At 36.9% G+C, this 24,240-nt stretch overlaps 2 protein-coding genes and 1 long non-coding RNA gene across 7 annotated transcripts in view; 2 read left to right on the plus strand and 1 right to left on the minus strand.

The window, feature by feature from the left end:
* The window catches only part of PSMA3 (proteasome 20S subunit alpha 3), a 28,256-nt gene extending 26,025 nt beyond the window's left edge, over positions 1–2,231 (plus strand). For both annotated transcript variants that reach the window (XM_079768910.1, XM_079768911.1), the window contains exon 11: positions 90–2,231. In XM_079768910.1, the coding sequence (XP_079625036.1) occupies positions 90–134 (45 nt within the window). In that variant the 3' untranslated portion in view covers positions 135–2,231. The remainder of the gene's footprint in view (positions 1–89) is intronic.
* On the minus strand, positions 1,879–17,318 carry LOC307098228. Of its 3 annotated transcripts, XR_013813422.1 has the most exons (4): positions 15,270–15,938; positions 15,080–15,154; positions 13,195–13,275; positions 1,879–1,988 (listed from the first exon to the last, which is right to left on the minus strand). It is a non-coding gene; the product is annotated as an uncharacterized lncRNA (long non-coding RNA). The 3 variants fall into 3 exon arrangements; XR_013813423.1 differs by lacking the exon at positions 1,879–1,988 and adding an exon at positions 16,864–17,318 and having other exon boundaries at positions 10,806–15,154; positions 15,270–15,413; XR_013813424.1 differs by lacking the exon at positions 1,879–1,988 and having other exon boundaries at positions 10,806–13,275.
* A 155-nt stretch (positions 17,319–17,473) lies between these two features.
* ARID4A (AT-rich interaction domain 4A) overlaps positions 17,474–24,240 on the plus strand; it is a 62,871-nt gene continuing 56,104 nt past the window's right edge. The window contains exons 1-5 of one of the 2 annotated variants that reach the window (XM_079768908.1): positions 17,474–17,610; positions 18,685–18,744; positions 20,538–20,648; positions 21,506–21,571; positions 22,537–22,627. In XM_079768908.1, coding sequence (XP_079625034.1) covers positions 18,739–18,744; positions 20,538–20,648; positions 21,506–21,571; positions 22,537–22,627 — 274 coding nt within the window. In that variant the 5' untranslated portion in view covers positions 17,474–17,610; positions 18,685–18,738. Of the gene's footprint in view, positions 17,611–18,208; positions 18,368–18,684; positions 18,745–20,537; positions 20,649–21,505; positions 21,572–22,536; positions 22,628–24,240 lie in introns of those variants that run through there. The other variant, XM_079768909.1, reaches the window with a different exon arrangement.

The following is a 24,240-nucleotide window of genomic DNA, read 5'->3' on the forward strand; positions in this document are numbered from 1 at the left end:
ATTAAGTGTTTCAATAAGTGGCTAATTAGATTCAGGTTGTTGTGATTGTAATATTAGAAATTTATTTTAAACACTTTTTCTCTTAACAGGAATCTTTGAAGGAAGAAGATGAATCAGATGATGATAATATGTAACATTTACTTCAGCATTTATCTTAAATTTCTAATACAGTCCCAATGTAACTATTTAGCTCCTTGAATTATTAAATACCACTGACCATTTTTCATTAAATTTTTGTCTTGTAATCATTGATGTTTGGTTTAATACCTGCTGGACAAAATTGGTGAGGGTATTTGAGCACATATTTACTTAGTATTAAATTATAGATTTATGCCTATTTAAAAATTTCTTAGTTAAAATACTGCAAATAAAGGCTTTGGAATCAGATTTAAAAAGTACCTACCATTGCTTCCAGGCTGTTTGGCTAAGATCAAGTATAAAAAGTACCTATCAAGCCGAAACCGGTTTGGCTCAGTGGATAGAGCGTCGGCCTGCAGACTGGGAGGTCCCGGGTTCGATTCCGGTCAAGGGCATGTACCTTGGTTGCGGGCACATCCCCAGTGGGGAGTGTGCAGGAGGCGGCTGATCGATGTTTCTCTCTCATCGATGTTTCTAACTCTATCCCTCTCTCTTCCTCTCTGTAAAAACTCAATAAAATATATTAAAAAAAAAAAAAGTACCTATCAAGGTAGTAGGCAATTAATTGATGCCATTGCCCAGTTTTGTATTTAGTGAAATGGCTGTTGGTCATCAGCCACTTTTAACCTCTAGGTGTACACACATAAGAAAGATGTTTCAGGAGAGTCAAGAATGTATTGGAGTGGATTTAAGTACCCACAAGTTGCTATTCTGTCACATAAGAAATTTCTCAACCTGTAAAGTTAATATCAAAATACTCATATTTTATGCCAAAAAATAAATGAGAATATTTGTGGAATACTCTGTAAGCAGAATTGTTACTGAGGAATAGTCAGAATTGTGCCCAATAAGAACAATTGTCATAACCTGAACAGTAGCATTCACAGCAGGAAGAAACAATGTGAACTCACTCAGGCCAAGTATCCAGGTGTATGCACCTTTTATTGGGCTCATGCCAGTATCACTACATTCAACTGTCATGCTTTCCTAGGTAGGAATCTAGTCACTGAGTTTAGCAGCAGGGTACTGCTGCTGGACTTTGAACATCTGTGTAGTTCAAATAGCAAATCATTATACTTGAATAGCTAACTACTATACAAACAAGCCAAAACCAATGTCACTGCCATGGCTTCTTTTATATAAAATTATTTGTTAATTTTACAACTCATACATTTAATTCAGAATGACACCACTGTTGGCCTTGGCCAAACATCTAGACAATATTAAGTTGTATCTAGTGAGAGAGACATAATAAGCTGACTATCCCTAAGCCAATCTATGGCCATTCTTTATTTTTCCAAACTTCCAAAGTAAGTATAGTACATGGATCTCCTATTACTGTACTGTGAGTACATGTGTTCTTATTCATATCAGTATAGCTAAAAACCCTTTTTAAAAGAGTAATTCTACAGAAACCTATATTTGAGTAGCTAAGCCACCTGAAAAACAGTATGGATGCCGTAACAACAAACAAATCTAAAAATACTTAAGCAGGTACACCCAGCTCTTCAGCTATGTATGGAAGGAAAACAATTGAGTTTCATACATATATTTATATAGGCTCAATTGTAGGGTCACTATGTAACTGCACCGTTGAGATAGATTAGCCTCTGAGGAAAGAAAGGCTTGTACATTTTACTTTGTACAAGATTACAAATTTATCTTCAGAAAAGACCGAGTACCTTGATTACTGTAAACCTTGATGCTGGCACCTGAAAAAAGAAAAATGAAAAATGTTTTAAAGAATCAAGTTTTGGTTTAGAGATTACAAATAATAAAATGTAATTAAACTATAAAAGCACTTATCTGATAATCCGTTTGCTTTTATGTTTTATCATTCATAAAGGGACCTAAAAAATAAATGAGAGCAATCACATTGTAGGTCATCAATACACTTAACTGATTGAAACTAAATACTCTTCAAATTAAGACTTGAAGAGCAAATTAAGATGACAAATTAACATTTCCTTTCTCATTTTGTAAAAATATCTACTTATCTATATTGAATTCACCATGCACAGGCTATTTCTTAAGTGGTCTTTCCTAAGGAATCAGACCACCAGCCAAAAGCCTTCTGAAATGATTTCCCCCTCTCAAAGCTCTTTACATGTTTCCCACTAAATGGTTTTCAAATTACTTAAAAAATAAAGAAAAAGGAACTCCAAAACATGAAGTAAAAGTACTCAATCCTAACCAAGTAAAAGCTTTTGTTCTACCACTGCCATGTTTATGCATCTATTATGGTGTTCACTATCCCTCCCATAGATGGGAGTTGTTCAAGAAAACATGTTTTTCCTCTTAACTGGTGAGCACACAGTAGGCATTCAAATGCTAATGGTACACATTTTTTAAAGTTTGAAATAATTCATACTAGTGAACTACAGCATAAGGTATACCAATTTTGGGTATATATTGAAAGGAACTCAAAACTGATTCAAAAGAATATATGCACTCCCATGTTCATTGCAGCATTATTTACAAGAGTCAAGATATGGGAGCAACCCAAATGCCTATTGTTGAGGAGATAAAAAAGCTGTGGTACATATATACAATGAAATATTCCTCTCATCATTGATGTTTCTATCTCTCCCTCTCTGAAATCAATAAAAATATACTTTTAAAAAGTGTGCCCTGAAAAACGTGCATAGCGTGACAGTCAACTAAGCCACACTGGCCAAGGAAGAATAAATTCTTTTATAAAAGCAAGATAATGGGATTTTTCTAGTTAAAAGAAGTTAGGGCTTCCTTTCTGCCACCATTGTAACCACAACAATTTCATAATAAAAGCAACATCATAATTAAAGCCAGATTAGTATAAGTTTCAAACTGGCTTTGTCTTTTAATGTGTCACCTTGGGCCAGTTACTTCTTCCATCATCTATAAAATGAGGATTATATACCATTAAAATGGCATAAACTGGAACACTTAGGTATAAGTTTAAATTTGTGAAAGGTACGTTGAAAATTATAAAATGGTGAGAGAAAATGAACTAATCAGAAACTGATCAGAAGACTCAGTATTGTCAAGTCTCCCTAAACTGATTTATGGATTCAATGTAAACCCAAATTCATAAGAGGCTCTTTTTGGGGGGTGGGGTTAGGGAGTGGTTAAGAAATCATCAAGCTATTACTAAAATTTATATGGGAAAAAGGATTAGAACAGCCAAAACACTTTCGAAAAATAAAAAGACCGCCACCTGATCAAATAAAGTTAATGTAACAGAATGGAGTCTTAAAATAGACTTACAAATATGGTCAATTGATTGACAATGGTGAGGAAAAAAAGACAAATCAATGGAAGATTAGAGCTTTTTCACAGATGACACTGGAACAATTGGACAGACATCCATAATGCAAAAACAGAAACCAACACCAAAAGCCAAACTATACGTTGGTACTATATACAGAAATGAATTCAAAGGATAAGCCAAAATGTACCCCAAACTCTAAAGCTTCTAGAAGAACACAGATGATTTGGTTTAAAAAGAGTTCTCACTGTATCAAAACCGAAAAACGGAATTTCACCCAAATTAAAAGCTTCTACTCTCCTAAATTAAAAGCTTCTACTCTCCTAAAAACACTGAAAATGAAAAGACAAAAAAGTTCTAGGGGAAAACATATGCCAATCACTTAACTTTACAAAGGACAAGTGTTTAAAATGTACAAAGAATTCTCAAAATTCAACAATAAGAACCTGATTTTTAAATGGGTAAAAGATTCAGACAATTCACATTACAAATAAAACTGATGTTCCTTCTTTGACCATCCAAATGTGTATCCTTCCAGTCCATAAACAACAACTTTAAAAAAGTAAACACTGCTGTAATGTGGTTAATATATAGAAGAGCAAGGGTCCTTACACATCTTGAGTTTGTGTTTGAAGTGTAAGATTTGGACTTTTAAATGTGGAATTTAAGGAAAATTCATTTAAAGAGCTGAACTGTACAGTCCATATAAGAAATAATTTTAAAACTTCCAGGAAAAGTCAATATCAAGACCAGTGTGCAGTATGGGAGAATTAATCTTAAGATAGCACCAAGGAAATACTGATAATTTAAAGAAAGGGAAATGGTATATGAGAATTAGAGGTATACTAGGTGTACCAGTTAATAATGCGGATTTTTCAATAGATGGAGTTACACATATGATGATATACATGCGATTTGATATGTATGCTATTTTGTTGTATTGACAGCAAGCTCCAAAACTTCATATGTCAAATATGCTGAAGGTGTTAATATCATAGATATTTTTACACTTAAAAATGTCAAATTTCGTGCCAAAAAAAGAGCATTTGTGGGAAGTTTTAATTCATTATTTTGAAGAAAATGTTATCGTATACTTCGGGAAGCTTATGGTGAACATGCTCCCTTTCAAGAAACTTGTGAACGCTGGTTTAAACGCTTTAAAAGTGATGATTTCTATGTGAAAAGCAAAGAACGTCCAGGTCAACCGAAAAAGTTTGAAGATCAACAATTACGAGCATTATTGGATGAAGATTCATGTCAAACTCAAAAACAACTTGCAGAAAGATTAAACGTTGCTCAGCAAACAATTTCCGATTGTTTATAAGCAATGGGAAAGATTTTAAGGGAAGGAAAATGGGTGCCACATCAATTGATGAAGACAAATGGAAAACCGAAAAGTCATCAGTAAAAGGTTGCTTCAAGGGCACGAAAGAAAGCCTTTTTTGCCATCAAATTGTGGCTGGCGATGAAAAATGGATTTATTTTGAGGATCCCAAATGCCTGATCCAGATCCACCATCAACATCCACTGCAAAGCCAAATCACTTCGAAAGAAGACAATGCTCTGAGTTTGGTGGGATCAGGAAGGTGTGGTGTATTATGAGCTTCTAAAACCAGGTGAAACCGTTAATACTGATCACTACCGACAACAAATAATCAATTTGAACCATGCTTTGATCATGAAACGACCAGAATGTGCCAGAAGACACGGCAAAGTAATTTTGCTTCATGATGACGCACCATCACACACTTCAAAACCAGTTAAAGACACATTAAAAGATCTTGCCTGGGAAGTATTAACCCACCCACTGTATTCACCAGACCTTGCTCCTTCAGGTTACCACTTGTGCTGATCGATGGCACACACACTTTCTGAGCAGCACTTGAAAACATACGAAGAAGTGGAAAATTGGGTTTCTGAATGGTTTGCCTCAAAACAAGAAAGTTCTATTGGGACGGTATCCACAAATTACCTGAAAGATGGGGGAAATGTGTAGCTAGAGATGGACATTACTTTGAATAACGCACTTTTGATGTTTCTCTTGAAATTACCGTGTTTTCTTTGATTGCAAAATCCGCCATTATTAACCGGTACACCTAGTAAAGACAACCTGCTATCTTTAGGAAACTGACTGGTTTGAGAGTAAGCAGGAACCAAGTGATAGCAGTAAAGAATCAATGCAAACATTTGGATGCCTACAATGTGTATCACATTGCCAGAAAGTATTTTAAAAGGTAAATAAAAAACAATTACTTCCCCAATGGGAAAGACAGGCACATTTAAAAATCACTAGGCAAGGTACAATAGAAATATGTATTATTATATATACATATACTGTATATGCATACTCAACTACAAATGTGTGCTTTGGGAAGGGGGAAAGATAAATTGACAAGACAGGGAATTTGGACAGTTTCCTGAAGATCTGGTAGGATGAGCTCTCTAATCAGGACATTCAGAAAAACGAAGGATGTCCATGATTAGTATGAAAAAAGTTCTGAGAGAGCAATAATTGAAACCAAGTAAAAAGACTAAATCTTTATAAACAGAATTTAGATGACAGTGGGACTACATCCATTTGGTTCAAAGACCATCTGCGAAAGAATCCTCCATAGATTGAATTCACTAGGTCTGAAGTGAATATGTATTTTGAACAAGTAGCCCAAGGTAATGCTTAGGAATACACTAAAATTTGAGATTCACTGATTTGGACCCAGGTTATTAAAAGGAGAACATGGCAACAGAAACAATTATTTAAAGGGTTTCAACAGATGAACTTTCTGTTATAAATCAAAATGGAGGATGAAACTGTAGGTCATGATTAGTATTTAGGAAATCTGAATTTTTAAAGAAATACATGTCTCAGAAATGGGAGCACATTCTGAGATGATGAAAAGGGAAAGTATGTATCTGTTAGAAACTTTATAGTAGATGGTTTCAAATATCTTATAAATCAGCATCAGTTCTCTGAAAATTTCCAAAACGCCAGCAAACCGATATGGAAGAAATTATATAAGTAGTCAGGAATTAAAAAGCTCCTTATTTTAGTGACAGTTCAAAAAAGAGGAAAATAGCTGACTTAAGGCTGGCTAGGCTAATTTGGTCAAAGAAAATTTTATAGAAATGCTTGGTTCTATGACTGCAAAATCACCTCAACACAATATTCCCTTACCAGCAATAGGAGGGGATTAAAGTTTACATTGAAAGTTATGTTCTACTGACACATTCTCTTACCTAATTAGAAGTTGAATTCACAGAACGAAAACATGACAATTCATTATTTATAACTAAATGTTGTTTATTCACTATTTTAATGGCAAGAGTCGTTTTTTTTTCTCGTTTTAAATATATTTTATTGATTTTTTACAGAGAGGAAGGGAGAGGGATAGAGAGCTAGAAACATCGATGAGAGAGAGACATCGATCAGCTGCCTCTTGCACAACTCCAACTGGGGATGTGCCCGCAACCACGGTACATGCCCTTGACCAGAATCAAACCCGGGATCTTTCAGTCCGCAGGCCGATGCCTTACCCACTGAGCCAAACCGGTTAGGGCATGGCAAGAGTCTTTAAGTCATTTACTGCAACCTTTCCCCAAAAGACGTTCTATATTTACAACGTAGTCCATTTCTATTCAAATCATCACTTGACCTTTCATCTGTCCCTACTGAAAAAATAGTAAATGTGGCCGAATGCAGTTTTACCTATTTGTAGAGAAAAGTCTACTAGAAATGAACATATTCTTCCTTCACAGGCTATGTAATGATTCATTCACAAACTGAAACACGTTTGATATGGAAAGCCTAAAGGCAAGCTACAGCGTTAGCAAGTCATACGCTAATTATTTCTAACAAGAGTCTCTCTTCCTGGCAACCCTCTCTTTCATAAAACAAAGCCAAATGAAGCTTTCTGACAAATGTCTTCAAATGTAGACAGGATGTGCCATTCCCACCCCCAATCTCGATATTTGGACAGCTTCCAAACTGAATTTCAGGAGAGATGCTTTAAACATGAAACTCAGGCTCCTCTGTTCTTTCCCCTAAATGGAAATCTGACAAAACAGGAAGTACTTGGCAGCATAGAGAAGCAAGTTTTGTGGCTTACATATTTATTGGTAGCAGACTAATTCTTTGTGACAGTGTAATAAAATGCAGAACTTCACATTTGAGAGGAAAACAGCAAAAATTTGCCTTGGTTACCAACGTTCCCTTACATTTTAAAGGCCTTAAAGACATTATCACATGATATATAGAGGAGTAAGAAACAGGAAGATGGCTTTTCTTTTTGTTATGTTCCTTCATATAAAAACCCCCTTCCCTGTCCTAAGCCAGCAAAATTATACAAACACTGGAAGCAGTTTTATGACTACATATATAAAGACTAAGAAATACAAAGATTAAAAAAATACCACTTCTGATTTGGTTTGTGGCAAGTACTTAGGGAAAATTTTTTTGTTTGTGCTTGCCATAGGATTTGAGGTAAACCTAACTAAAAAATAAATATGAATATAAATTTCTAAGTGGTACATTAGGATTAGCAGATTCAGTAACACACTACCAAACATACCATAAGCCAACCAAAGGGAAAAAAAAATAATCCTTCCCCTCTGACATCCTCCAGCTAGCCTCCTCCAGTTATACAAACTTCACTACAGTGAAATTAATCAGTGAACCTGCTATTATTTCAAATATCTGTTTTACTAGCCAATGAAAGCATTTACAACACTTGTTAAATAAAACACTGACGTAGGTAGGACATACACTCAGGCAGAGTAATGTATCCCAGGTCACAACCAATGAAAGCAGGCTTATGATCATAGCACAGAACATGTTTTCAAATACAGTGTTTTCTTTATTATTTATGCAATCCGACATCGCACTGAACTATTGTAAAAGTTCTGAGAATTTTTAAGCTGAGCATGTAATTACTATGTTAGCTCTACGCATGCCTACTATGAGCCAGGTATTTTAACTTATCTCCTTATTTCCCACCATTCCCATTATTTCTAGAGGCCAAGACCCTATCAATAGTATAGGAACCAAGGATAAATAAATGTTTTCATAACATCTCTCACCCAGTTCCTATTCTCAGAGTATCCTTACTTTCCTGACTAGAGACATTATGGCACCATGATAAGAAAATGTACTTGTAGACTGAGAGTATGAGTGCCAGTTATTGGCAGCAAATGTACTTTGAGTTCTAGCCAAACTTCACAAATCTAGACCACTGGTGATAAAGATTAGTGGGTGAGTAGATCTATGAAAAATCAGTTACTATCAGAAAAACAATCCCTTTGGTAGTTAGACATACTATTTTAAAAAAAGGGGGACACACACACATACTAATGAAAATTCTTGACCTGTGAATAGTAGCCATTATGCTCTACTCCTTACATGTTCTTGAATCTGACCCAATTCCCAAAGCCTCAAGTGATCTCATTTTTAGTAACTGACCAGGCAAGATGTTCCTGGTGTACAAACACTGACAAAGCACATTTTCACTTGCACACATTTGTCCATTAAACATCACCTTTTAGCTTGCTATACCTTTTATAAACTTTCACTCCATATATACAGGGCATACGAAGTGCCAAGGCCTGTGATAGATTTTAACCCTACAAAGATGAATAAGGTATAGTTATCTGCCTGTAAGAATGTCATCACTTAGTGAAGAACATGTAAGTGGATAAAAAAAATGCAACATAGAAAGTGGCAGGAATCTTATAAGAAGAAATATAAAATTCATATGGACAGATTACCACAGTTGCAAAGGTATCATGGAAAGCTTCACTTAAAAAGTAGCGTTTGACCAAGTGTTAATAGGGCAACATTGCAGATAGTGGGAAAAGTATGAGTAAAAACAAAGAGCTGGACCCATCCAGATTGGCTCAACTGAGTGTGGCCCTGTGCACCAAAAGGTTGAGGTCTGATTGCCTATCAGGGCAAATACCTGGGTTGTGGGTTCAATCCCTGGTTGGGGCACCTATGGAGAGCAACTGATCGATGTTTTTCTCTTCCCTTCTTCCTCTCTCTCAGCATGTCCTTGATTGAGGATTAAAAAAAAAAAAAAAAGAAAAAGAGCTGGGAAAACACAAAGCGTGTGGAGGGGAGACATGATAGCCTTCATGTGATAAAAGCAAATACCTAAAGAGAAGTAAAAGTATGAAGAGAGGTTGTGATGACTTTTGGAAAGCTACTGAATGGGAGGCAGAGTCTAGATGCTTTATTTCTGCATATAAATATAATAAAGTATTCTTTTGAAACGTTCTTTGAATGACAGACACTATTTAACATCTTTATACACACTAACCACAATAACACTTAATATCTGAGTGCTTCCTAAATACTTGGCATCATTCTAAACACTTTACATGTCTTAGTTCATTTAATACTAATCCCAACCCTATCAGGTCAGTTCTATTATTATCCCCATTTTACAGATGGGACAGAGAGGTTAAGAAATCTGCTCTAAACTACCCCTCCCAATAAAAGCCTTACCACATCTACACATTCTAAAGCTGGAAGTATCTTCTTTGCTATCCCTGAATGATTTTTAAAGCTATCATTCTAATGGAGAAGATTTATATCCTGTAAGTAAATCGAATGATGTAACCTTTGAAAATAAGAGGTACCAGAGAAAAGGGGTTAATGTAAGAGAAGCAATTAAAACATACACATACCAGTCATTACAAACTAATGCTGAAATTAATGCACAAATGTTGTATGTTTCTGAATGTATTACTTTTTCCTCAACTTATAAACAGGTTATATATCTTTGTAACTCAAAGCTAGCACTATGATGGGGAAACTTTTTTATACCTAATTATTTAAATGAGGTAAGAGTCTTGATATATGTGACAAAGTAGCCCAAAGTTCATAAGACCATATACTAACTCCAAAAATTTGGTTTTATAAAAAGTTTAAAAAGCCAAATCAAAAAGAAAAAAAGGGGGGTAGGCGAATTTTTTTTTGCTAAAACAAAATTGTAATCTTTTCCTTGCTAAATAGCAGAAAACATTTTTTAAAGCCCTGGGAAAAAAGGGGGGAAAGGATCATGAGAGATTAATTGGTTAAATTAGGCTTTTTTTTTAATAATAAAATATATGTTTTATTGATTTCAGAGAGGAAGGGATATGGAGAGAAACACCAATGATGAGAGAGAATCATTGATTAGCTGCCTCCTGCATGCCACCACCCACTTGGGATTGAACCCACGATGTGCCCTGACCAGGAATCAAACCGTGACCTCCTGGTTCATAGGTCGACACTCAACCACTCAGGCCACGCCAGCTGGCTAGGCTCCTCCTTTTGAAGAACACTCAGTCTACTCCATATTTTCATGTCTAATTGCCAAAGTCCTTCCTTAAATTGAACACTTAAATTTCATCTATTAAAAGTGCTTCCCCAAAAATAAGACAATTAACATCTTTACTTAGATGTCATATATTCAAAGAATATTGGCTAAACATTCATGTTTCACAGAATTACATCTGTTTCTTTTCTATATTTTGTTAAAATAAAAATAAAACACACCAAACTTAGTCCACAGAGGAAGAGGAAAGATACATCAACCCATGTATCTGAACAGCTTTTTAAAAAAGCATCCACGTATTTTACAATATGCTCATTTAACACTATTGTTTTTTTAATCATGAAAAACTAACCTCCTTTTAATTTAGTTTGAGAATCACCTGGTTCCCTGCACTTATTTTACTATTAATCTACTTTAACTTTTGAAGTTGTACTTTCAAACTCAGAAATAAGAAAGCTCTGATAAAAGAACCAAAGTCTCAAGACTGAAATTGAAAGTCAAAGTACAGAAAGCAGTATCAAGGTCCATCATATACCCTGACCCAATTAGGGACCTCATAGGTACTTTGAGAAAAGGAAGAATAGATGCTTACTGAATAATCCAAGCTCTAACTTGCATGTTTAAAAATAATTTCATCTTTCTTACCAACCAGTGGTCTCTGCTGACTTTCCAAATTAGATCAAATGCTGTCAACTCTTTTCTTGCTCACCTGTTCCTTCCTATTTCTCCAGGTCTTAGTCTAGTTTCATTTTAGGCTGACACAACTGCAACATTATCTTAATTGTCTCCCTTCCTCCAATTCTTGTGTCATTTCTTTAGTTACATTGGACACACTGTATCCAAATAATTTTCCAATAATACATTTTGTGTACATCATACCCCTCTGTGTCTGTTAAAAAAACCTGCAACAAAAATAACTAAAATTAAAAGGGAAGTCTACATGGAAAAATATCTGCAGCAAATTACTATTAAATAGTATTTAATACACTCAAAAGATATAAAAAAATATCAAGGCTGTACTACATAAGGGACAGAAGTCTTGAATAGACTAATAATCAGTAAGTAAAAATCCAACCTCACTAGTTAACAAAACATTACAAAGAAAAAGAATTTAAAAGATTTTTCACCTATTAAATTAGCAAAAATGATTAGAATTAGAGACTACCCAAAGCTGACAATTACACTCACAGGGATGGTGAGTAAATTATAACTCTTTTGGAAAACAACATTGTAATGTTTCAAGAGTCATAAAAATATTCATACAATGACCTTTTAAATCAATCCTGAAAGTCAAAAGACAGAAAATATTGTATGCACATAGATGATAATTATAGCACAATCTTGAAGAACTAGAAACCTAAATATAGACAGGCAACAGAAAAATGAAGTTAAAAGTAAAATAATTTGTTGGAATGTTTTCAGATATTAAAATTATTAGAGAGACTGCATAGTCATGTTGAATGTTAAAGGAAAAACTAAAATAAAAAAATATTCTAAGACTAAAGAAAGAATATGTGTACAGACCAGGAAGAAAAAACTTTTAAAATTTAATGTTGGGGTAGGATTAAATATGATTCATTTTAGTTCCATTTTGATTTGTAAAATTTGAAAATAAAACAAAAATTAATCATCACTTTCTGCTCACAAACCAGCTTTCAATGCTCTCTACAGGTTCCAAAACCCTGTAGAGAGGACAAGCACCTGATATAATTCTGATGGCCTCAAACAATTTTCCCAATGTAATCTTTAGCCAGCCATCTTCTCCAAAGTGGTTTACTCACTGTCCCAAATATAGCTTTCCTGACATAATTGTATTCTCAGTCACAACCTTCCATCCACTTAGAATGTCTTCTTCCTTTTTTCTACTTTGATATATTAAATCTCACTAACTTTGAGAAGTCTTCAACGATCACTAAGTGAATTTCTTTCTGTTCAGTATTATCAATTTGTCCTCTTATAAGCAATTAGATTGACTGAACTGCCATGTTTTAAATCTTTAAAAAGTTTATCTAAATTGACTGAATCTTCTGAAATAACTACTTTTTACTTAGCTTTCACATGTTTAATTTTCTTTCGTTTACTGACAGTAAGCTCCTCACTATGTAGAAATGCCACTAGGTAACCTAGATCAGCTTGAATCCAAATCCTAAAATATGCTGTCATTCTAGTTTGAATTATAAATGAAAGAAAACCAGTATCAATGACTCCATGTGTCCATAAAATCACCAGTGACATCTAATAGGGCAAAAGATCAGATAGAGATTGCAAAGGTTACTTTGGTTACAAATAAGCAAATTTTGTAACTATAAAAAAAACACCACACTCATTAGGAATCATCAAGCAGATACATTCAACACAGTAATGTTCTACTTCTCTAGATAGACATTTACAGAAACAACTGTACAGTGGAACAAATCCTATCACTTTTCAAACGAGATATATGTAACAGTAACATGACTAATCTTGATTACTAAAGAATAGTTAAGTGAAATTGCTTACCAGAAACATAATTTTCAACAGGTAGCAAATCTAGGTATTTAAAAACTGGAATACCTTCCTTCATTTTTCCACAAAATGAAGCTAGAAGACAAAGCCCACATACTCAGAACACAGAATGTTTTAAAATTTCCATTAAAAACACACACACACAGTATTTCTTCACTTCTAAACACTTTTAAGGATGAGATCTCAAGTACTTTACCACTGTTAAAAAAAATCATGAAAATATTCAGTGTTCTGTGATTAAGAATCCAGAAATGAAATCTATGTGAATGGGTAAACAAATCCATATGGATCAGGCGTCCTGAAACTACGGCCCGCGGGCCACACGGGTATTTTTGCCGTTTTGTTTTTTTACTTCAAAATAAGATATGTGCAGTGTGCATAGGAATTTGTTCATAGTTTTTTTTAAACTATAGTCTGGCCCTCCAACGGTCTGAGGGACAGTGAACTGGCCCCTGTTTAAAAAGTTTGAGGACCCCTGATATGGATGTTCTAAATTTGTGATTTCAGTCTAAAATACATTGGGAAGATAATTATATAGCCTCATTGAAACCCCTGGCCAAAAAAATAGAACATTTTGCTTTCACAAAAGCTTTTCATCAATAGAAGCATTATTAAAAAGTTGACAATTGTGATTTTATAGGAAACATTATTCTATTAATTGGGGCCTGTTGAAATAGGTTACAAAAAACAATTCTATTAAAATTTTCTTTCATTCATACCTAAGAGATAGTCTAAGTGACTATTTAGTTACAGTTGCCTTCCATTAAGAGATCATAAAATCTTTTTAAAAAAACTGAGAAAACAAAATCCTGAATAACTGTTCTTAAGAGTTCTCTAAATCCACATATTAGCAATTACAAATAAATTCAGTATTAAATAAAAAATTTGGAGCATCAAAAAATTTCTGAAGGTTAAGACAGCATCAGTGGAACATCATGAAAGAATTACTGTTAAAGAAAACCTAAATTAGCTTATTTTACATATTTTGTATATAAAAGTACATAGAGATTCATAAGAAATAATAACAGAGCATCTATTATGTTTCTGACAGGCAAACACAAGAGTGATTAAAACCTCTGTTGCTTCCCTCTGGAAATACTGTCTCAAACCCAGGAGAGCCAAACAACTGCTAAGTAAATGTTATGAGAGGCATGAAAAGGGTCCTTCCTTGTAATGGTACAAAATCACCAAGAGCATAGCATGCACATAAGGATGGATAACTTTAGGAAATATAGCATTCTGCTTTCACAATAGGAAAGGTTACAGGAAACTCTAAAATAGTTCAACTCAACTAACTATATCATAAAAATAATTTGTTGAACTCAACTAAATATACCAAAACAACAACTTGTTTGTTTTTAGCAATCTCTAAATGTCACTTCTGTGTAGCAAAATGTTTCACTGCACATTTAATTTTTAGAGTAAAAAATAAATTAGCTTTAAAAAATGATTCTTAAGGTTCAACAAAAATTCTCAATTTTACTACATATGTGACTTAAGACTGTAATAATTCTACTTGAATAAACAGAGACCCAGGAGAGAAAATTAAAAAAATAAAGCTAAAGAAAAAAAAAAAGTAATAAAAAGCAAACGGACGACAAAAAAATGTAATTGCAGTAAGAGCAAATGCTTTTTGATGGACAGCTGTTCAAGGATTAAAGGCTTTAAATATACAATCCCTTTGGTCTTATATTTCCACTTCCGGGAATTTATTCTAAAGAAATAATCAGGGATGTGAAGGAAAATCTTGATGCCTAGAAATTTTAGTCACAGATGTTAGTTCTTAGGCAAAATCTTGTAAAATATATACAAGGCTATTCAGACACATTACTGAAATAGGAAACAAGAGATCAGGTTATATGAATTATTGTGCACCTACCTTGCAGAATACTATGCAGCCATAAAAATGCTTTAAGGACACAATATTTACAATATTTTCTGTTTCCAATGCTTTCTATAAAGAAAAAAAAATATCGGTGACAAAATGAGTACGACTGAAATGATTTTTATTTTGTAAAACAAAAGCAATGAAAAAGTGAAATTCCTTGTATAGTATAAGCTGTAATTACCTTTTGGTGGAGGGAATACAAAGATTGTGGTGCTCTTCTTTTGGCTTTTTAGTAATTTCCAAATGCCCACTGATGTGTTATTTGGGGAGTAACAGCTGAAAGCTGTGTAGTGAAATTAGAGGTGATTACCCCCTGGAAAGTTCCCTAAGGAAGAAAGAAAATCACTTCACTTGTAAACTCTTATTGAAGTATCTTTTTTATATGTAAAATTTTTAAACTGGGAGAAAAAAAATCATAAAATAGTTCATATTAGTCCATGATAAAAATACTAAGTACTTAAAAATCCAGAAATGAGAATCACATGAATGGGTAGACAAATTCATAAGCATGTCCTAACTTTGAGGTTTCACTCTAAAATACCACACCAGAAAAAAATAAAAAATATCACACCTGATAGCTAATTGTACAGACTCACTTGAATCCTTGACCAAACAAAACAGCTTTCAACGACCATTCTTGCATTTTGCTATTTATGGCTCTCCTTTTTTGGTCCATAGAAAATTTTTCCAGGCAGCCTCCCCAATTTTAAACATTTTTACAGACCTTAGAACTCCTCTCGGTAACATTTCAGGGTATTTGTCACGGAGAGGTCCTGCTATCTTCAGACCAACTGCCAACAATACCCAATAAATTATTAAAACTTAACCATAGTATTCAAAACAGGGGCAGTCTTATCATGATAATTTAAGAAGCTATCCAGATCAGTGCCACTGGGTCACTCAATAGAAATACCAACCTATCTTTCCCTTTCTTAGTAAGTAATTTTGAGAAAAACCACTGTTCTGGATGAAAAAAATGGATTCGGCTTTCTTTGAACTGTTCTCTGAGTAAATTTAGTCGACGTGGATTATCGAGGATATTTTCCATTTCCCTAATTATCTCATTCCTTGTGACAGCTGGCCATTGACATTCCACCATTTCCAATGTGTTTTTGCTTCCTTTGACAAAACACAAGATTTTGCTAAGCGACCAAGACCAATGGCTGCCCGGCACAAGGTCCTCCCCGGAGGTCCTTTGATCGAAGGTGTTCTCTGACCCCGCAAAACCGCTGCTGCCGTTTCCTTTCCAGGAGCAGCCTAAGCCTCGTGCCCTGCGGAACAGCTGCCAGCCTCCGGGCAGAGCGGCAGCGTGGGGGCGAGCACGTGCATTCTCAGCATTCCGACCCGAGAGCCTAATCGCGTGACGAGCACGCGGAAACACCTGTCCCCACGCACCATGCCGCGTCTGAGAACCTATCCTTCCCCGTCTTCATGAGGGAGGCGCCCAGAGCCAGCAGCACTTGGCTGAGAGTGTGACAAATCCCCGGAACACACTCCCCAAGGGAGGTGCGGCTCGGGGAGGAGCAGAACCCAGAAAGCCCATCAAGCTCTCCGGAGGAGTCCAAGGACCAGCCCAGAGAAAGACTTCCCCTCCGCCTCTTTTCGCGAGCGGCGGGAGAGGAAGCCTCGCCCCCTTTCATCCCGCCTTCTACTTCCCACTCCGCGGCGGGGAGGACTTTGCCATGGCGGCCCTGGCCCCTTCACTTCCGGTGCCGGCGCCGCTAGAGCTGCGCCATCCCCCCCAGTCAATCGGACAACCGCGGCTTCCAACTGACCTTTTAAGCAGACTCGCGGACTCCTCCGACCTTCACTAGGTGCTGTCCTGGGGAGAACCGCGGACGGGTACCGCACTGAAAAGAATCTACGGTAGAAAGACTTCGCTGTCCTCTCGCCAGAAACATGAAATGCGATAGACCTGCGGCCGCCGCTGCCCAGACAAAATGGCGCCGAGGAGTCGGTTTGGCGCATGCGCCTTGGACAGGCCCTGCCCCGCCCCCCGCGCAAGTCTTGGCCGCAGCCCCGGGTTCGGTTTCCATGGGACACTCCGCTGCCAATCCTCGTGCGGAACTGCTCTTCCTGACCCCCTCCATTTACCAATCAGTGTTCAGTCAAGCACATCCGGAGTCTGCTCAACCAATCCTTTGGCAGCCCTGGCTTACTCAATACCTGGTCCTCCAGTAACGTTAGCCCTCGGAGGCAGCCAATCAGAAGTGGAAGATGTCCTACCTGCTGTTTTCCGCACCAATCCGTGAAGTTTCAGAGCTACATCCAATGAGGACGGCAAGGAGTGAGCGCCAATCCGAAACTCTTCGGCGTCATGAGCGGCCAATGAGAGTTCGTGTAGAAGCGAGTCTGCTCAACAGCTTGTTATTTGGTGGATTGTGGCAGTAAATTGGGAGAGTGGGGAACCGGGCGCAGGAACTGCCGCCGCGGCCGAGAGTGGTGCTGCCCAGCCGGGGGCCCCCGGCGGTCAGTGGGGCGGAGGACTCTGGCACTGACAGCGCGCACTTCTCCCGCAGTTGGTAGGTGGGGAGGAGGGAAGTGGGGGATACCGAGCAGCATAGCAGCTGCTGCTGCCGCCCGGGGTCCCGGTGCAGTTAGAAGCTTTGGAGGGTGTGGGGAGCGGGGTGCTAGGCTAGCGGTGCGGCGAGCGCTGGGGAAGGGGCACGTCGCGGAGCGGCGACAGCAAGTGCGGGAACCGCCGCCGCCGCCGCCGCCTCCTCGGCCGCTTCCCCGGGAAAATGGCTGTGGGGCTGGCCGCGCCGCTAAGTTTGCTTCGGCGCCGTGAAGAGCGGGCTGCTTTAGGAAGCCGGCCCCCAACTCCGCGGTGCGTCCTTCCCCGCAGAGTCCGCGGCAGGACCCGAGGGGCCGGGGGCAGGTACCGCTCTGGGCTGTACAAAAAGTTAAGGCGGGCGCGGGGAGGCGGCGGCGGCTGCCGCTGTGTGGCTCCCCTCCCCTCCCACACACTGTCCGGGCCACCTCCCTCCTCCTCTCCGCCCCCTCCGCCCCCTCCTCCTCCGCGGGTATCCCCGCACCCTCGCGCCTCCCGCTGAAGGCCTCGGCTCCTGCCCCTTCGGGGGAAGAAGCGCTTCTTTTTTTTACTGACATGGTGCAGAGCGGAGGAAGGAGAGCAATGGCGCCGTGACACTCCGCTGCCGCCACCGCGGGCCCGGGGCGGGCCGAGGGGGCCGAGCGGCGGAGGCGGGGCGCGGGCCGAAGTCGGGTATCCGGCGGGCGGCCGAGCGAAGGCTGGGGCGGCCGCGCCTATCGGGGACTAGGGTGAGCCCGCACGGCGCCCCGTCCTTTTCCCGAGCGATCGGCCCTCGGGATCCGAGTTGAGCTTTTCGGGTCAAAGTAGCGAGCGAGGCGGGGGCGCGGTGGGCCGCTGGCGAAGTCCCGGGCGGAACGGGCGCCGGCGGGGTTTTCGCTGCCCGCTCCGCTCCTGCGTCCCAGTTACCCTCCGAGGGGACGATCTTATCCCGTGGCCGGCGAGGTGCCTGCCCCTCCCCGCCGGCGTTTGTTTACTTTCTTTTCCTGGGTCGGTCCCCCCGCGTAGACTGATTTCTGGCTTGTCTTTCTCCTCCCCGTGGTTCTAGCGACGGAGGAGGACAGAGCTGGTGGAGCTGGAACCCCATAGGTCACCAGTAAAAATGAAGGTAAGTGGAGTCAGCGCTGCTCTGAACCTCGTGCCCGGGACACTGCCCGTCGGGAGGCTGAGTGCTGTGGAATGTCATTATTTTTTTTCCTTTTGGCTACTCAGAATTGATTTCTCAGCCAGGCAGCGCTTTCTGAAAAGGAGGACGTGTGGAATGGGTGAGAAATGATCATTGTGTCTAGAGGCAGGCAGCTCGGCCCATCGCTGAAGCAGCACTTGGGCAGCAGCCTTTCCATTGTTGTCCATTGGGCTAGTATTTTTAAACACTTCCTGTGTTGGCAGCAACCTTTGCAGAAGTAAAGCTTTTGTCCTGCTTTGGTTCTTCGGGGGGATTTTTGGGGAAATTTTTATTCTTCCTCAGTGCCAGTGTGATTTTTCTAAGGAAGAAAAAAAAAATAGGTGGATTGTGTAAGGGAGGTATGATTTTTGTTGGAGGTAAAGTGAAATTCTGTGGCTGAAATACTTGGAAGTTGAACCAAGACTAATAGTTTTAGTTCAGTCGTTATAATAAATAATGTTAAGCATGTAGCTAACCAGAAAATACGTATATATTCTTCTGAAGACAAGTAATATTGCAAACATCATATGTGATGTTTAAAGGAGAAGAAGGGGGGGATAGCAGTCTAGTGCTGTAGCATTGAATGTTTCAGGTCAGATATTTACTTACTTGCTAAAAGTATTCCTTTTCAGTTTGCATTATTTGAAAATACACTAACTTTAAGAGGTTCTTGATTTCTTAGTCATTTACTATTTCAGTGTATTAAGCCCTGAAATACAACATTTTCCCAAATTTTCTCTTACCTTATCTTCTTAAAGTGACCTTTAACGTTACTTTTTTTTTTAAGGTTACATATAACTTTTAATATTACTTGGGAAAACTTACTGGAAAATTAAAATCATTTCCTACTTACAAATGTGTCTCTTAAGTGTGTGTACACTGTAACTTTTGCTCTTGGCAATGTTGAATCAAACTTGTATGCTTACCTTTTGAAAAAAATAGGTAAAATGATAGATTGAAGTAGCAATCACTGTTACTATCAAGATTAAAATGAATCGTAGAATGAAATTTCTCACATCTTTCAATGTATCTTAGGCCATTGGCTAAAAGTAGGTATTTCTTAGTAAAGCTTTTATATGTATATACCCAAAAGACTACTGTGATAAACTGGTGTGGCTACAAGTCTTGTGCAATCATATCTCTGCATTCATCAGACTTAAACCTCTAAAATGCAGCTTTTAGCCAATGATTTTTTTCAAATAATGCTCTCCTTATCAAAAGGATTGGCTTCATTTCTTATCTGTACAATTATACCGTACTTGAAAAGATGTTGCCTTTATGTAGCTATATTAATAAGCATATAGTTATGTATTGTTGGTATTGATTTTAATAGCATTATCTTTTCATTTGAAAACAGAATTTTCCCTAGACCATAATTGAGTAACTTAAAGTATTATGAGACACTTAATATGCATGTATTTTTTGTTTTTTTCTTATTTTTAATTTCTTAAATAAATTTCAGAATTGTTGAAACATTTTGTATCTGGAGAAAAAAATTGTATATTCTTACTGATACTTCCCAGTTTTAATTTAAATGTTTTATGTTATCAGGATATAGTTTATAAAATAAAGGATTGTTAATAAAGTGTTTGCTTGGGAGTATTTTTCAGTTATCACTGATACTAATAAATAGTGTTACCGTTTTTATTACTTTAAACACAGAACCTTTTAATGAGACTTGAGATTCAAGTAGGGGAAAATAGTAATGAATTCACATTTTATGTTCCTTCCATCAGGCGGCTGATGAGCCTGCCTACCTGACAGTGGGAACCGATGTAAGTGCCAAGTACCGAGGTGCCTTCTGTGAGGCAAAAATTAAGACTGTGAAAAGACTGGTAAAAGTTAAGGTAATTTTTTTTTTCTTTTTATGTAACAGCATTACTAATTCTAGATTGAAAAGTGTTGGGGAGGAGGGGCATACTTCAAATCAACATTTCATTTATTGAATCATTACTTTGTACAAACACTGTTATACATAAAACTATAGGAAAAGCACATTAAGGTTTGAGCAATAACTCAAAATGAGAAATTATTTCAAAGTGCTTCCATGAAAATACCATGTTCATGATACTTCCTATCATTTGGATCTTTCCTGTTTGTGGCATCATGCTTACTAAGGCTGTAATTTCTTTTCTTTTTTTTTCATGATGTTCACATTGAGACAATTTCAAGTGATTACGAATAATAATAAGTGGGAATTGTGTTTTCAAGATAGCATTAAAAATGATTTAGGAAATTTATTTTTAAGATGCTTTTATGACCAGAAAAAAACTTAACACGTTATTTGTGTACAATATTTGGAAATATAGGATGTACTAAGGATTAATGCCCATAGCTTACCTCTTAGAAATACTACTATTAACATTTTTTTGTTTCCTTATAGTAATTTTCCTATATAAATGTTTTTAATAATCTTAGTTATAGTTCATTAATTCAGCAAACATTTATTAAGTGCCTATAATATGCATTGACATTTGCTAACTGCTGGGCCTATAGTGATGATGGAGGACTAGAGCCTTCAAGGAGCTCACAGTTAATGAGAGAGACAATAAACATAAATACAAGACAATGTAATAAGTATTATAACAGAAGTAACCACAGGATGCTAAGAAAGCAGAGACTAAAGACATTGTTGTTAGAGTATTACCATAAATGTATTGTTTTAAAACTAACATATGAATTATTGTGCAAAAATACTTTTCAGGTACTCCTGAAACAGGACAATACTACACAGTTGGTGCAAGATGACCAAGTAAAAGGTCCTTTAAGAGTACGTATGTTCTACAGTTTCAAATCTGAAATGATGAATAATTAATTCATAGAATAACTTATTGAATTTTACATTTGTAGATACAATTTAAAATTTTTAGAATGTTAGAGAACAAAAATACAAATGTGATGTTATACAGTTAGTATAAATTATGATAATGCAATGGTTATGTCCTTAATTTAAGAATGTTAAACATCTTATGGGAGCGTAACTTTTAACATATATAAACATGAGTTTTTCAGCCCCCCCTTTTAATTCTTGGATTTAATGCTTCATTTTGTTTTTTAGGTTGTTATATATGTTTAGTTTGCTAAGTAATACACTAATATAAATCTGAATCTTCTGTTATTCTTTCTAACATACCAAGTAAACTATTGATTTCATAATTGAATTTAATGAATACCTATATTATGTTTTTCATTCATTTCTGGCCATTTGTTTATATAATCTTTATTCTGTCAGAATACTATTTTAGTTAATATCTGATATACAAAGGCCTGAAAAGAAGGTCAACTGGTCCATCTCTCTCTCTCTCTTTAGGTGAAATTTTTATCTAAAAGGTCCCTTAAATACAAATGCTGAATCCAATATTTCTATGAAAGAAATTGAAGCTATTTTTCCTGTGTTGTATGTTTTTTCGGTTCTTACATTCCACAGTTTTCTTGAAGACATGTTATAGTAAGAAAGTTCTGAAGTAAGACAAGTGACTGGGTTCTCATCCTGAATCCTGCAAATTATTTTCTCTTTCTGAGCCACAATTCTCAATGTGAAAAATAGGGGCAATAATAGCTTTCTTACGTATGCCAAAAGGGGGCTCAAATTGCATGATAAATGTATGAGCACTATTAATGATAAAGATCTAAGCCAATATAAGGTAGAATTATTCTAAGTAGTATTTTTTTACCCAGGTGGTAGTGATTTGGTTTGTTTACATTTGGAAATGAATTTTTCATTTTGTGTTTTAGGTTGGAGCTATTGTTGAAACAAGGACATCCGATGGATCCTTTCAGGAAGCTATTATCAGCAAGTTGACAGATGCTAGTTGGTATACTGTGGGTAAGTAGTTAAGTAATAATTTAATACATAGGATTTGATTTGTAGGTTGCATATACCTCTATTTTGTAAATACACTGAATCATTATGTTGGCAGAGAAATACGTATTCTTTCCTGTCACTTATCTCTTACAGTAACTTGGCTTTTGTGGCTGTTTCACCCAAGATTATATGGTAATTTTTGTTTCATAAGAAAAGTCAGTACAACTTAGTATTGTAAATAATCAGACTTTTTAACTTTCTGTAATTACAGTTAGAATTGCTTAGTTGCAATATTTTTTTGCTACCTGTTTTATATAAGGGTAGTATAGATGTGACCATGGGATTCACAGAGTAAAAAATTCTGACCAGAGTAGATTCAAGCCTAGGTAATCATAATTTAATTTTTAAAATATGATACAATGAGGGTAAGGAAGATATATATGTGTGCTAGCTTTGGCAGCACATATACTAAAATTGGAATGATACAGAGAAAATTAGCATGGCCCCTGTGCAAGGATGACACGCAAAAAAGAAAGAAAAAGATATGTGTTACTAATATGAATGCACTTTAACATTCCATACATAACCTTATACTGGTTTTAAAAACTTTACTGTAGTGAATAGCAAGTGTCATAATACAAGTAAATTAACACCTAAATGTAGTGCTTATATAGTTGCTGTCATTATGTTGATGAGAATGTCAGTAATTAAAATTCCTAAATTTTCTCTCAGTACTTCCAAACTATGCCATCATGTGGATAACATCGAATCCTTGGTTTTACTCTGAACATCTACCTCATTCTTTGTTTTTTATGTTAAATCTTGGTACAAATAGTATAATGACAGTGATGTGGTTTCCTTGTAGAAGTAAGAGAAATGGCCCTTAGATTTACTTAATTTGTTGCTTCGGGTAAAAAATATTTATCTGCAGTTGTTCAGAGCTGTGAAGAACATGCTTTGGTTAACAATTGTACTTCCTATACCCCTCCTACCCTTGTGGCTTCTATTAGTACTAGTAGCAATTTACTGAACATGACTAGTACTATACTGCTATTTCCTAACCATTTTTATTCTTGGATTTCCTAGAAGTTGGTATTGGTTCACAGTGGTCTATTATTCTGAACTACATATTTTTAGGAAGCTTAGTTGTGGCTATTGGTAGATGTTAGAGGTTTAAAAACTAAGCTAATGTTTACTCTTAGAGATTAAGTAAATACAGTTTTGCTATATTAAATAAGGCAGTGACAAAAATTATAGGAGTTGATGTGTGCAGAATCATGGTAAATTATATGATGCATGTTCAAATACTGATACTTCATTCTATTTGGTGTCCAATATCAAGCTTGCATTCATAGTACTTGTTTGGTTTTATTGATATAGTGCTCACGCTTCTGCAGAAGCAATACTTTCCAGGTTTTCACATTCTTGATTTCTAGACCCTAGAATAATCCTTCAATTGTGAATAGCAACCTCTATCCTTTACATGAAAGGCATTTAGCATTTCTAAAAACTAGTTGCTACTGAGCATTCTCTATGGTGATTTTCCCATTGGTAATTACAGAATTCTTGTTCTCAAAACAGTTTAGAATTATAATTACATATAATTCATGTATCGCAATCACTAGTGTACATAA

The sequence above is a fragment of the Cnephaeus nilssonii genome, assembly GCF_951640355.1.
Source record: "Cnephaeus nilssonii genome assembly, chromosome: 4".
Classification (NCBI taxonomy): Eukaryota; Metazoa; Chordata; class Mammalia; order Chiroptera; family Vespertilionidae; genus Cnephaeus; species Cnephaeus nilssonii.